The 16,004-nt window shown below is 42.4% G+C and overlaps 1 protein-coding gene across 1 annotated transcript in view; it reads right to left on the bottom strand.

The window, feature by feature from the left end:
• The window catches only part of fam135b (family with sequence similarity 135 member B), a 675,785-nt gene that overhangs the window by 631,500 nt on the left and 28,281 nt on the right, over positions 1-16,004 (bottom strand). The window contains exons 4-7 of the mRNA XM_049602004.1: positions 12,307-12,446; positions 4,357-4,427; positions 3,286-3,459; positions 1,162-1,288 (exon numbers count right to left, since the gene is read on the bottom strand). Coding sequence (XP_049457961.1) covers positions 1,162-1,288; positions 3,286-3,459; positions 4,357-4,427; positions 12,307-12,446 — 512 coding nt within the window. The remainder of the gene's footprint in view (positions 1-1,161; positions 1,289-3,285; positions 3,460-4,356; positions 4,428-12,306; positions 12,447-16,004) is intronic.

Here is a 16,004-nt window from a genome sequence, read left to right as displayed (position 1 = left end):
AGCTTTTTCAAGAGGGTTTTAAATTAAATGTTCTGTGAAAATTAGCATGTAGTACAATCTGTATACTGTTAGCATTGTATGTGGTATGAAATTGGGATACAGCTCGTCGTCTCTGTGGAAAAAAATGTATAACTGCAGTATAAATCTTCTCACACCACATACGAATAATTTGTGGAATAAATCACATGTCAGTTTAAAAATTTGGGTACATCTATCTCTATTAGCCTATCTACACTGCATCCATAACTTCAGATTTGCAGTGCTTTTTTTCCCATAGATTACAGATGTTGATAAAAAACAAGCTGACCAATAAATAATTATGACTTTTGCTCAAGCGATCAATAGATTTTCTCAGACGTCGCTGTCATAAATCTCTTCGTACCATCACAGGACAATATGGATACTGACATTAAACATGTCAGAAGTAGTTGGTGTGAAAAGTTTCATCAAATCGTCACTGAATATTTTTGTTTCATTTTTGTTTCGTCGTGTGAAAAAGTCTTACCTGTATGTTTAGGTGATTTAAAGTCATAACATAACTACATTACTTTAAAGAAAGACATATATAATTATGAGTAATGTTTATTTTAACAGTAACTTCATCATTATTTCTGTCATCATGTAACTGTGCAGCTACACTGCACTATAAACGTCACAAAGACAACACCATCATTTCCAGAGAGTGTTCCTGTCGCTTCCAGATGCTGAGCCTGGAGCCTGCATGCCTGGGCAGGTGGGTTAATCAGATATTATGAAAAGCCACAGTGCTGTGCAGTAATAATCTCTGTGTTGGCCTCTGGTAAGCCTGAAGACTCCACGGAGCCTCGACAATTGACATATCCCGATGGACAAACAGGTCCAGGATCAGTAATCCAGATCAGAATGACTCCCAGCTCAGCTCTTGGGCTGAATCCTGTTGCTTCTGGGTGACACGCCAAAACAAATCACAACTAAATCCATCGGCCTCTGTCCCTAAACCGAGATCGCATTTACGTCATCGTTTGGCATTTAGCTGCTTGCTCAGAAAAAAAAAAAAGGCAACAACCATCTGAACGGCGACTGGCTCATTCTGAGCTGTTTGCAGCTTTGTGAGACAAAATGGGCTTTTACTGTCTGTGGCTTTGTATTTGAACGCAGCTGAACTGCTAAAGGTTAACATACCTCAGAGATGACAGGCTTGCAGTAGCCAGCTCCGAACACAAGGTTCTCTACAGACATGGCAGATGGGTCGCTTGGGCTCTCTGGCGAGCCCTTCCCCAGCCAGGAGCCCTTCCCTGTACGTGCAAAGCTGCAGAGAGAACAGGAAGGACACATGCAGGGACAAAGCATGAGTGTGTGTATGTGTGTGTGTATGAAGCAAGACAGATAAGCTGAGACAAGAGCTGTTACTGTTCCAATCAATCAAGTGCTGCAGTAATCTACGTAATGCATGGCTAAACACTGGGTTTATGATATTGACCGCTGAATTCATCAGATAAGTGTTTGGAAAACTATCCATTCAAGCAGCTAAAGGATACGCTATTAATTGTGACTGCCAAAACAAATAGGAAGGAGGTGAAAGCTGTGCCAGCACTGAGTTCTTCTGTTCCTGATATTATGGACCGCAATTATAGTTTTCAGTCTAGAACTCTTCATCTTCCCCGTGTGGTCAGATCTACAATGTGATACTCCCAATTGACCATTCGCTAAAATTATCCAATCATAGCTTAGCAACTGTAGCTAAACCTGTTGAATCATTTAAATTATTTGGAAGTCATCTTTTAACCTTACCAAAACACAAAAGGATAAGGAATGGGTATATCTCAGGCCCCCAGGAGGTGTAGCAGGCTTTGAAGCCAATTTTCCTTGTGGCCCAAAAGGACTTTTTCTCCTTGACTTACATGAATGGACCTGGTAAATGTCTGCACTTGCATTGTGCCTTTATAGTCTTCCGACCCCTCGAAGCCCTTTTCACACTACATGTCACATTCACCCATTCACACACACACACACACACTGGTGGTGACCGATGGAACCAACACCTTCTCACTCCGACCTTGTCACATATCAAGGTTTGGTCATGGACTTTGTCATGGACAGGTTTTAAACAGGTTGGGTTTAGGAAACAAAAACAGGGTTTGGCTTTACAGTCTTACAGGAAGCGATCACCACCCTCCCGGTGAGATCGGTGGTTGTTGGACCCTGGACCCATCCACCATCCCTCCCACCCGCCCTACTTGGACTTTCACCTCCTTAACTTTCGTTCTTGTCCTACCGCATTCTTGTCCTGCCAGGCGCCATTAAACTATAATGGCGACCAGCCACTTATCATACCAATGTGAAAGGATGGTTTTTTTGTCTGTGTCTGACACCAGAAGTCACTGCCCAAGCGCTGGATATCTGCGACTTCAGAGTTAGACAGAACAGCCATAATGAGCAATTCGGGGTTCAGTATCTTGCTGAAGGATACTTCTACATGCGGACTGAAGGAACTTCAGACAAACAAGCAACACATTCATTTGTCCTCATCCTTAAAGTCTTTTCTCTTGTAATGTTAAAAGTGGAAAATGTAACTAGCATTTAAGCTAAGCAGCAAACAGGTTTAGGTTAGAATGAAAGTTAGACCACTGAACACATTAAAAAAGTCAGCCAGAGACATTTGATTCCTGAATCTAACATTAGCGTATTAAGCTAGCTAACTACAGTTGATAAAATCTGCCACCCAGGCCTCCAGGAATGCAGCTCAGCTTCGCTTCCAATATTTCCCTGTGGCCACTCGTGTTATTGCAGCGAAAAAATAAAACTTTCCGTGAGATGAGAAAAACAATTTAAGAACCTTTAACTTCATCACAATGTAAAGTCCTTCAGCCGAACGGGAACTAACAGGCAAGGCCAATGGGAGAAACACTACTGCGCATAATCAATGGGTGGCATACTGCAGAGCTAAATCCGGAAGTTAGAAACTTTTTGGCCTTTGCTCCAGGCGAGCAACAGTCTTGGCATCTGGTATCTAGGAATTATGATACATCTGTAGCACAGACGAGTTGTTCCAATTGCAAAATAGACGCAAAAGGAGAAGCTGCTTTTACAACCTCTGACTGAAATCATGGACCTGTTGTTTAAAATTCTGAACTGGATATGTGTGGTGCCAGAGCGGAAAGCTTGACAGGCATAACAACAGTAACTAAAGAGGACAGGCCTTAGTGAACGGTCAGTTGGGTCTGTGAGATCAGATCATATCAAAAGTGCTTTGTGTGATTTAAGGTCTGTCAAATGCTTGTTTGCAAAGCCTCTGTGATCTCCTACCTGATTAGCGGCTGATGTAAGGCAACCAGTGAAGCATGTATGGAGACAGAAATGACAGACAGGTGGAAGTAGTCGAACATGACAGGGACGTGGTGGTGGAGCCCTCTCCGCGGGTGGAAGTGGAGGCTGAGTGTCCGACTGCTGATCAACGGGACAGTTGCTATCTCTGCCAGCCTGAGGGATAGAAGAAGACAGAATATAGAACACATGACAAATACTTTCACATACTGTTAAAGTGGTAATCTGCAAAAGAAAAAAAAGCCTGTGTGTTACTGTGCAGTGCAAAACTGCAGCAAGTGCAAATGAATTAAATGCAAATTAGGTGATTTTATTCCACATACAAAAAAAAATGTTTATATCTATCACTCTGACCCTGGAGAGCCTGTGCCTTGGTACCTCAAAGAAGCAGCTCTTTGTTTAACGAAGGGGAGCTATTGCCAAACTCTTTAAAAGATGTCTGAGAATGTGGACTGCCGCCCAACAATAATTTAACATCATTGCTAAGCACCTGTATGCCATCCTTGGAGCTATAAAACAAAGAGTCAGAGAGAAAGAGTCCGAGTCTTGACAGGAATGTTAATGGCTCACCTAGTAGATATTCTGCATTCTTACAAACTCTCAGTAAAAGCAATCAGTGCCCATATCGACAAACAGCTCCATAAGTCCGTCCTGTGTAGCACTGACAAGCACTATAATCACACAGGCATGACAAGAACACACAGACATGACACTCTCTACACTTCACGAATGTGCAGCTGTTGTAATATACCCCAACAAAGTGCCTTTTGCCTTGTATCTTAATGCAAACGACCCACTTGTTTTTCTGTTTGTCCCAAGCAAAAAGGCAAATCACAGTAATTGTGTCTTTCTAGCACAGAGGTTGTGATCAGGTACTTAAAGACATGGATATGATCCAAAGGACATAATAGCCCTTATTCATGCCTAGTTTGCATTCTCACTGTTGCATAAAACCTGCACAAGGGGAAAGTCTGGTGTTCTCTCTCTCTAACACACACACACACACACACACACACACACACACACACATTTCCAAACTGCTCGTAAACCTACTGTTGTTCATTGTCGGTGAAATGAAGATCCAGCTTCAACTGGAAGTCCACCTCACTCAAGGCTTCCTCCACCTGCAAGACATTGGTACGGTAGTGTTAATAGACGAGCATCATAGGATCACAGTGACATGGAGGGGCTAGACAAAATAATGGAAACGCCACATGGGAATGAACTTAAACTGTCATGTAACTTCAGGAAAATAAGACAAGCACTGCTGCAAAGGTGTGTCCTGCCTTACTGTGCATTCCCACCAAAAGCTTCATGAGCGTCATGCCATTCATTTTCAATGCACGCTGGCGACGAGGGGCATTAGTGCCGCGATGCCAGCAACCAGAGTGTCAAGTAGAAGTTGAGAGAAGCTGAACTTTATGCAAATGGCAAATGCCGCCAAAGCAACAATTGCCGGGATTCGGATACGGAGGAGAAACTTATCAGCATGGTCTGGGCTCTCCCGGAGCTGTACCAGCCGGTGAAATTCCCCGTGGAGTTGCCGGGTTTGCAGGACTCTGTGGACCCAGACGGCGTGCGTTTCCTTAGCAAATACGCCTATGCAAGACAAAGGAGGCTTCCAAAAGTGCGACCCATGAGCTCCCGCTTATTTACTACCAATTACATTTGTCAGTGGTCCTACGTGCCAACAGGTGGGTAAAATCTTAATAATAAATGACTCATAAAGGCTATATGAATGTGTTTATTAGCGTTATTTTAATTGTGCATTGAAAGCACAGCCGGTCAGCCTAGATGGACACATCAGCAGCTCCCGGCCCCACCCCTTTGGCCGCTGCAAGCGACTGCCGGAGCTGGCAGTCTGAGCGATGTCAGAGCGACGAGCGCGCCCGAAGGTGACTATGAAGCTTTTGGTGGGAATGCACAGTTAGCTTGAATGCCATTTTGTAAATTTGTTATTTGTGAGTTTTCGGCTTGAGAAATCAAATAGAGATGCAAAGAGAACAAATCATCTCCTCTGAGGAAATCTATGAAATGCTTAATTGCATGGAAAACAGTCACAAAAATTAGGGCAGCATCATGAGAGATTAAAGGAAGCTCCAATGCTTGCTGGCATAGATTCTCCTGAACATAGATTCTCAAAAATGAACATCATTGAAACTAACAATATTGTCTCATTTGGTGTTTTGTTTTTTTGCTTTGTTTTTATTAGTATAGTCAACACAACAATTGCAGGCGTAACCTGCTGCCAGACAAGAAAGGCAACATTGGATTCTGTGAAACCCTGAGGTAGGTAGGTCTATGTTCGATGGCAACTGGGGGTAAGGTTAAGGAAAGATTGCTCTTATGCAAATTAAGTTAAAGTAGCCTGTGGTTTAGGCAACCAAAACACTCTGCTATGGTCAAAGTATGGTGAGGGTTAGGCACCTCATTAGTGAGTTTTTGACAGGAGATAGCAAGAAGAGGTTCAAACAAGCAGAACAGAGAACAGATGTTCAATGGCATAGTTACAGAAGGTGTCAGAGTTAGGGGGCGCAGTGAGGGCAGAGTCAGTGAGGAGAAAGCAGTCCTTTCCGCCAGCCTGTAGATGCTGGGAATGTGTGGATTTTAAACTCAAATAAGAGACACTATTACATATAATGAAGATATGATTAAACTTACCATAATATCAGTGGCCTACAGCCATTAACTTCACTCAATGTCATTTTGACGATGTGCTGTAACGTTATTACACAGGGATTTTTATCTTCAAGAACTGCAGGTCCTTGGAGACTCACAACTTTGTTATCAGTGTTTGGATGAAGCATTAGATCCTTTTTGTTCAACCAGAAATGGCCCCAAAATTGCTGCTGCCAACCCAACCAGACTCCATTTCAATAAAGACTAATTTCAGTGTGGACAGAGCCAGCAAATTTTTACATCTAACTGGGCGAATTAAGGGTTTATTTAAACAGAACCAGAGTTGGTGATTGTTAAAACAGTGGAAAGACGAACCAAGATGGCTCCTGTGAGTTTTTATTTTATTTACTGTTTATTTAAATGGAGTGTGTTGGGTTTGGCGAGGTCATTTTGGGGCTATTCCTGGTTAAACAAAAAGGATCTTACTCTTTAAAAAAAAAGGTTCATCTCTGTAGGAGTCTTTTCTATCTTACTATGACTCTGTGCGTGTGTCTGTTCCACGTTTTTCTCCTCACTGACTTGGTCAATCCATGTGAAATTTGGCACAGTGGTAGAGAGTCATGGGAGGATGCCAATGAAGCAATATTACATCAGTTGGCCAAAGGGGGGCGCTATAGCAACCGATTGAAATTGCAAGCTTTGAATGGGCATATATCATGCCCCGTATGTGGTAGAGACATGAAACTTTGCACAGAGATGCCTCTCCTCATGAGGAACACATTTGCCTCAAGAACCCATAACTTCCGCTTATATAGATTTTCCACCATTTTGAATTTTTTGAAAAACACTTCAAATGGATCTCTTCCTAGGAAGTTTGAGCGATCTGCATGAAACTGGGTGAACATAATCTAGGGAGCAATATCTAAAGTTCCCTCTTGGCAAAAGTTGGAAAACTTCCTAAAACTGAGCTTCTATAAGGCAATGAATATTGCGGAGGGCGTGGCTCATCACATAAAGGTGTATAACATCTCAAGGGTTTCACCCATCACCACGCAACTTTGTAGGCATATGACCACACATAATCTGAGGGGACCCCTCCATTATTGAGCCCATCAAACAAAATGGGGGCGCTAGAGAGCTCATTTCTTATCTAGGCCTAACCGCCATATGGATTTTTACTAAACTTGGTAGATATGTAGAACAGGACGCCTCAAGGTGACTGGAGAAATTTAACTCTAATTGGCAGCTGGGTGGCGCTATAACAACAGAAAAATGCTTCAACATGGCTAAAATGCAACTGATCGCTGTGGCTCCCCCTGTGGACCAGTGTTGGTTTTTCTAATTTTTGGTATGACTAAGTCATGGTATGGTATGCTGTACATAATCACGGAAACTGTCAGTGTGTCATTCTGTCTGTCCCACGTTTTTCTACTCACTGACGTGGTCAATCTATGTGAAACTGCACATAGGCATTGAGGATTAGCATAGGTAGAAGGTGACAAAGCTACCAATGGGTATGGACTAGTAGTGTTGACAATTATTATCAATCCGTCTGTGGCAAAAACAAGCACTTTCGATGAATGTTACGTGACAATACAAACCTACCCTGAGTGTTTAAATGTTGCAGATTGGCCACTGCTGACTGCAGTGCTCTCGCTCAGTACTGGACAAATTAAAAAAAATGTGTTCCCTTTGGTCATTTAGACACAAAAATATGGGGAAATAGGGTTCAGGTTGAAAACTACTCCTCAACTCTGGATTTCTAAGTGTATTTGATGAATTGCTCTTCAGCATGGTAACATATGCTTTGTGTTCCCCTCTGTGTAAAATTTGTGTCTGTATCATTGGGTAAAAGTCACAGAAATGATGATGAATTATGATACCTTTAATCTGTCATTATGACAGATTAAATGGAGCTCAAATGCTTGTTGGCTTTAGCAAACTCTGCCCATTCAAACCCATACTTTCTGTCTTGCTAATTAAGGGGCACACAACTTCCTGCGTTGGCTCTGAACATTGACATTGGATGTAAATCATGAGGTGTGGAGTCGTCCAAGATAGACGGTAATTCATAGAAATACTCTGCTGTACTGTCTGAACTTTACCCAGTGTTGCACATAATGTTTATACTGTGGGCGTAATATAAAGGTCATATACTTCATACAGTTTATTTAACTGATAAAGGACATTCAGCCATCCTTTGGTTTGTATGATGACATTCTTGATAGTAGCCACAAGTACCATAAATGTACTTGGGATTTTGCCCAGGCGTAATGTGACAGAAGAGCAATCAACTTGTGTTCCAAATGTGTTATTATCTCTCTGGTGATCTCTTGCCAATACATGTAGAGTAAAATTAAAGGCTCAGCCAAGAAAGTATGAAAACTGTCAGCCATTTTTTAACATACTGCCTCTAGAATCAGAGCCCCCTCTTATAGCACAAATGGAGGAACAGCAATCACAAGTAAGGCTGGTAATGTTTAAGAAAATACAATACCAGTATCAATACTGTACCCCTAAAGTGACAATGATACCAATACAGTAATTCCTTCGATATTGATAATGTGAGTGGACTGTAATAAAGCCATACTTTGGGACATTTTGGTGATATCTCAGCCTGCTGAACTGCCAACTCCGTCATATAGACCACGCACCACATCACCACAGTGCAGAATGCATGGGTTGAGCTGCCGCAGGACTGTATGATTGTTTGAAATTTACTTGGATCTCTTTGAGCTCATTGGCTTATCTTCCAAGCGTCCACAGCTCTGCGCAGGAAACAGGGTTACCTGTTAGCATCACATAGCTAATCTTACGGTAATTAATGAGTTTATTGACAGCTGTTTCGGTGTTGGTGTTAGTTTGTTGGGACCATTTAACAGTTCGGCATTGGATGTTAGCCACTGCTGATGTGTTAGTTTGTGCTAACTGGGCAGACATTGAAGAGACCATTTGCTAGAAGACGAGTGGCTTGGAAAACAGCAACAACAGAAAGTTTGCTGATGCCGCAGTAACTTGGGATGGTTCAGAATCAGACCACCTGCTCAAAAGCGATTAAATATAGGTATTATTTCACTAGAGATATTTTGATACTACTATGTGCTGGGTTATTTCTATTAGTACCTTAAATATATTGATACTGATACCCAGCCATAATCACAAGTGACCAATAAGGATATGATATACATTTACAGTATATACAGTATGGCGTATATGAATCCTGCTTTTTGGAATGGAACCTAATCAGACCAACCTTGTTTGCAATGCTAATTATGTTCTTTTAATGATGTGTTTGTGTTCTCTGTGTAGTCCATAAACTGTGTTCCTGGATTTCTTTTGGTCTGATGTCGAACTGAATTACTCTCATGTTCAAAGAGCCATAGAATACCATTGCTTATGGAAATACAGAGCACCTATTTGAATTTGAAAAGCAACGTGGAAAAACAAAAGATATGAGCAAACTACAAAGGTGGTGCCGAGAGTAGAGTCTTTTGAAGATTGAGGTGCAGTGCTGCTAATTATAATAAAGATTATACACAGTTCTTCCTCTCTGTCCCCTTACATTTCCCTAAAACATGCACACATTTTGTACAGCAAACATTCAAATCTTTGCAGTTCTGTCTACTATTGATGTTCTGATTGATTAAGCATACATACGGGTGTACACAGGGGAAATGAGGGGCTATTTTTGTCTGTGCTATCTGTAGCTGTGAGCGGCAGATAACCTCCGGAAGGTTAATGAGTAGAGAGCCTTCGGGAGAGCTTACAGCTGAAATCTGATATGCCTTAAAGCTCCTCTGTCTCCACACCTCCACACGAATGTCTATGTTTAATGAAATCTTCTAAAATTAGGCATCCTGCAGAGTCATGTGAGACAGAACATCCACATTTTGACTGAAGCAGGAATCCGTCCACAGTAATCCAGGCGTCATACTCTCGACATATCAGGGAGCAGCTGAGCGATGGTGTGGGGTAATGTCAATGTGTGAGCTATGGCTATCATATGGATGATTAGCTTCGAGCGGGGGCCATCTTAACTCCCCCACATCCCGGCCTCGGGCCTGTCTCATCGCTGTCATCACTGATCAATTTGGGCTCCGGTGGCATCCAACAACAAAAACAGGCAGGGAGGATTTTCGGGGGCGCGCCCAGAGTGTAACCGTAAAGGACAGTACATCAATAACTGTCTGGCTGGTTTACACACCTGTTCATTTCAACATGGGCAGTCTGGAGCACAGGCAATTTACATTCGTCCGTCAATTAAAGCACATTAATGCCATGAGGCAAGTTGTTGAACTCAATAATACTCACAGTGTTGCTGTGTCCATAAAGGTTAGGACTGAACTCTTAAAAGGTGCAACAATTTTGTGGCTAAGAATTACTATCATGTATCATATTGGTTATCTGTTTCAGCCTGAGCCTAGGCACTATTTTGCTTTGGGGCCCAAAGTCCAGCCAATCATTTCATCACCTTTACAAAACTTCTGATAACTCAAGTTAAAAAAAAAAAACTGCCACTGGGTATGCCCAGGACAGGAAGGGCCCTCTGGATCAGGAGATACAGCAGGTCGTCCACTAATTGGAAGATCAGGGGTTCAATCCATGGCCTCTTCAGTCTGCATGTCGAAGAGTCAAGATACTGAACCCTAAACTGAGTGAGCATGTGTGAATGTTATACTGATGAACAGGTGGCACTTTGTATGGTAGCCTCAGCCACCAGTGTATGAATGTGTGTGAATGGCCTCGTCACATATTGACAACTTGGTCATGAACTTTCCACGTTCAAATACGATGTACAAGGTAGCCAGGGTTCATTGGTTGCTGACGTTCTGGGACACTAAGTCAAGTTCTGCCTATTTCATACATTGTCTTCTTTCAAAATACACTTTCATTTTCACAGGAAATAAACGCACTACGTGGGTACAACATTTCAAATTGATGTTTTTTTTCCTTCAACAACAAACACATATGGTTAGGTTTAGAAAAAAAATAACAGGGGTTTAGCTTTAGAATTTTACGGGACTCTTGAAAATCGATGTTTGTTGACCCATCCACCACCCCTCCCACCTGCTCCAGTCGGACTTTCGCCGCCCTAACTTTTATTCTTGTCCTGCCACGTTTCCCCCTGACGCCGCCGGGCAACGTTAAACTATAACAGCAACCGTCCGTGTATCTTGCCGACGTTAAAGGATGCCTTTTTTTGGTGGTTTCTGGCACCACAAGTCACTGCCCAAGTGCTGAATTTCAATGACTTCAGAGTGAGACTGGGCTTGACAGCCTTACACTAACCCTGACTTTTGCCTAAACCAAACCAATCCAACCAACAAAGGCAACGATTATTAGCCAATCAGAGGGAGAAGCAGGGTGGGTCATGCTTTCACTATCCTTGGAAACACGAATATGTTTACACCCACTGTGTCGATTGCTGCATTTCCCACCTGCAAGAGTCTCTTTAAGGCGGTGGGCTTCGTTGTTGTGAAGAGCTCACCAACTTATCATCAATTTGCCTGTGCCTATATTTGCTAGAGTTTCTGCTGAGGGAGGGGCTATGTTGTGTTTGTGAAGCACAACAATCGATAGTTCTCAGTCTGGGGGTCAGACTCTGAACCCCTGCCAGAACCTTGAAAGATAAATCTGAGGACGCACAAGAAAAGGAGGCAGAAAAATCTGTTCCTGCTGCACTTTTTTTGTCTCGTCTGTTTGTTTTTTTCCTGGTAATCCTGTATTTTTCAGACTTCTAAACTAAACTCTGTCAAGGGAGCATTACTCTTAGGTTAGTTTCATGTGTGAAATGGAAGAAAACTGACGAGAATAGAAGCAAAAAGATTTGCACGTAAACGTGACCCCAAGCATCATTCCACAGTCTTTGTAGACAGCTGTATTGTTAATAGATGCATATCTGCTCTGTTACAGTTATTGTATAGCAACAGCTTCAGCAAGCTGGCAACAGCACAAGTCTACTAAACAAACTCACTGACATTTTCAACTTTTAGCAAATGAAAGAGCAGCATTACTCTTCCATTATTCATCATGATCATATGACTACATGGCTATGTTACATTCCTGCTTTAATTAACTGGCTCTAATCTCTCTGCCATGTGAATTATTGTTTGTATCAGACGGGAGGAGCGGGGAACAGAAACAGTGGATGATAAAATGCATTATTTAATGGTCATTTAATTCAACTATTATACAGCTGTTTTTACTGTAATTATCTGTCCTGCATTTTGTAGCCAGGCTACTGATAACATGCAAGCAGCCAAATGGCATTCCCCATTCTCTCTTTCCCAACAGGAAGTTCGTGTCTGTGTGTGTGTGTGTGTGTGTGTGTGTGTGTGTGTGTGTGTGTGTGTGTGTGCAGAAAATGTCACCCACATGACTCACCCTTTCTCCGTCCAACAGCAGGTGGACTTTGAAGATCATGCAGTCATTCACCGTAATCTCCTCATTTCTGTAAAGGATCTGGAAGATCCGGCTGAACACGGTGCCATCGTAGACCCCCGCAGAGCTGAAGCTGCATTCTCCTGGTGTGGGACACAACAACATGCATAAATAACAACAACAACAATTAGTTTGTTGCTACGACAGCATTATTAGTAGTGCTAATTCACTGCGACAGTCAGTAGTGTCACAAAATGCAGAGCTTTAATTGATTAAACACAGAGTAGTCTCAGAAACAAACTGTTTTTCATAAGCAGAAATCCAATTAGGCCTCTCACTTGGCAAATGCATCACCTGATATTTGCAGTATGTGCTCAGATTTGTGAAGATGTACCCAGATTTGCATAATTAGTCTTGCCTTGTGACCTGACATTTGCCAATGTTTACTGGGATTGCTGAGGGAGCTGATTGTGTATATTCAGATGTGGAAACATGTGCTAAGACTTGTGAATAATGTGTATTAGTATTACAGCAGTAGCTCATGTTTCCTAACTTGTGTTCAATGTCCCAGCACTCTCAAGTCAGCGTCTAGCTTTCTGTTTGTCCATTTTTTAATGCAACATGGCACTATGATGAAATCAGGCTAAGACACCATAGCACCATGCATGGAACAAGTCATTAACATTTGCATAACAAATGTCCGTGCAAACAAAAAAGGTGCTATTCATCAAACATTCACACTCACACATTTACGCAATGTACAATGATAAATATCACCTATGAATTCTGCATCTAGTTTATCTGCTGGTGCATGTCCTTTTCAAAGTCCTGGAGGAATAAGCTTGACATTTGGGAAATACACTTGGGTCCAATCTCATTTCTTATTTTTACTCCCTTGTTTTTGAGCGTCACTTCCCCCCTCGGCACAGAGTTACATGGGGTAGTGGTTGAAATCTTCCCCTATGAGGGCAGGATATGATTACCAGTACCTGAAATGATACCAATACCAATAGAGTACTTCATTGGGTACCCATAATGTGAATGGCTTGCTGTGTAGTATAGCCATACTTTGGAATGTTTTGGTGGCATCTCGGCACGCTGAACTGCCAATTCTGTCATCTACAACAGACACAACTTCACCACACCACAGGCTGTAGCTGTTGCTGCAATAGTGTAAGTCCATGAGAGTCCACCATGGACCAATTGTTAGCATCACACGGCTAATGTAATTTATTAACAGGTTATCAACAGGTTAAACAACAGAGTTGGAATGTTCTACTGTCAGTGTGAGTGGTTGGTACCGTTTGACAGCTTGGTGTTGGATTTTAGCTGCTGATGCTGCGTTAGCTTGTGTTCAGCGAGCAGACGTACCAGCACAACAAGGACTGAATGCAGACATTTTCTGACTGGAGATGTTTCGATACTACTCGGTTATTTTGGTCAATACCTCAAATGTACTGTGTACCGATACCCAGCCCTGTGAAATCAGACAAGCCTTCAAGACCCTGATATGTCATCAGTCATTGTTGATGGCATTTACATAAACAGCTGAGACTATACCAATTATGATATTACTAACGTTTGCCATTTATCCGGTGGAGATAGAAAAGCATGGAAGCTCACGGTTTGTTCACAACTTAAATTTCATCGTATCAATCGATCAAACACTGCTTCAATACAAGATCGCTAATGGCTAAAGTTAGCAATCTGTGCTCCTACCCTGCCAGTCTGCACTGATATTAGAGGAGCTGCAACAAATGCAGCAACTGCTGGACTTAAATTAAATTTCCGGCAATGCCATTAAAGGGGGAAATGCAAGATGAGAAAACGAAAATGTGGGACCGTCATGCACAAATTAGCAGTAACAATGTAACGTTAGCTCGCTAGCAAGTTTTCCAATGAGTGATTTTTTTTGTCTGCTTGTTATAAAGAAAAGGATTTAACACACTAAAACAACAAAATAAACTCACATAAAAACATGGTCGTAATTTTTTAAATCTTAACAGCAAAGAAAAAACATTTGCAGGGTTCTTTTGTTGCTTGTGCAGCTATCTTATAACACTTGGTTTGGCGTGTCCCTCTGAAAAACCTCTGTCTAGAGGGTAGCCCTAAACCTTCACCCCACCCCTTTATCCCAAAAATCAGGACACCCCACCTCTAGACGTGAATGAGTTAAACAGAGGGGTAAGGGCTAAGTGGTAGAGGTAAGGGATGTATTGGGATTGAGCCTTATTCTCTTCCTAGCTGGGAGTTAGATGAAAAGGTCAATAGCCTAGCACTCTGAGATCTGTCTGTAAAATGTTAATCTATAGCCAGCATCCACTTAGCTTAGCTTAGCATTAATGCTGCAAACAGGCAAACAGATATGTATTTTGATTTTCAACATCTCCCATGTTGCAGCACTTTTGTTTGCGATGCAATGGCTCCCTACTCTTTGCTACTAGCACATTCCCCCTGGCTGTGCTGCTGTCCAGCTGCGAGCCCTGAGAGGTCTTTAAAATTCCCCGCTGAGGCCGTGCTCTTTTCAGTCTCATTCACACTCTCTGTCTCTCCGCAGGCCACCTCCTGATAGTGCTGTCACTAGTTGCAGCATCAAGCAACCCCAGCCAGAATGACGGATGCGTGGGACCATGACTGTTGTCAAAGAATTGGTGGATGTGTGACAGAGGCGGCGTAATCCCCTCTGGGTATGTACTGTATGTGGAAGGAGTTGTGCCGCCTCACAGTCTGACGGATGTGACTTTGATACTTTTGCTTTTGACACGTCTCCTTGTGTTTGTTTGGGTTCCCACCCACTGTACAAGTAAGGTAGATTAGAGACCGTCAACTGCGCAGGAATTTACATAAATGATTGACCTGTGAAGGACTTGTGATCTCCCTGAGGTGCCTCCATGCCCTCTTTCCTGTGCTGGGTGGCGTTCAATGTGGCCAAAGTGACTAGATCAATGAACTGTAGCTGCTGCAGTTGCCCTTGCTACTTTCACACACTCACACATACTGTGCTTCCTGTGAATGCCAGTTTGTTTTCTGCGATTGATTAAACGTTACATTATGTACAGAGGGAGCAGGAGTGATAAGACCTTGATAAGAAAGCTGCTTTGCTGCTTTGACATTGATAGCAATGATGTTTGCATACAAGGGGAAATTAGCACCTGTACAATGTAATTCAATCCAACACAACTGTTGAGATGGAAAGCTGCTAACTGCAATGTTTGACTGCAGTTATTGTCGGTGTCACATTGAATATTTACTGTACGGTAGGTATCACAGGCTGTGTAACAACTAGGAATACCGCCCTGCAGTTTTATGCATCTGCACACTTCTACAGCTTAAATCCATGTCTGTGAAAACCTGGATGCTTCACACACAGAAGATCTATACAATCAGCACAGTTTCGAGGTGGACACCCAAGACGAGATATGACGTTAAGTAATGGCCAGACAAATGTTTTAAATGCAGAAAATTGATTTCAGATTGTTTTTATGTCTCCACGCCGGCATCACCCATGGAGTCATGTTTTCTGGTTCAACATGCACCCATCCATTCTCATGAATGGGATATCACAAGAACACCTTAATGGAATTTCTTCAACTTTGGCAAAAACGTCCATCTGGACCTTGGTGGTCAAAGGTCACTGTGACCTTGCATCAATCTCATTCTTGTGAATGCAGTATCTCAGGAACACCTTGAGGTCATTTCCT

This window comes from Epinephelus fuscoguttatus, linkage group LG17, assembly GCF_011397635.1.
Source record: "Epinephelus fuscoguttatus linkage group LG17, E.fuscoguttatus.final_Chr_v1".
Lineage (NCBI taxonomy): Eukaryota > Metazoa > Chordata > Actinopteri > Perciformes > Serranidae > Epinephelus > Epinephelus fuscoguttatus.
This window is presented reverse-complemented; position numbering and strand designations above follow the sequence as displayed.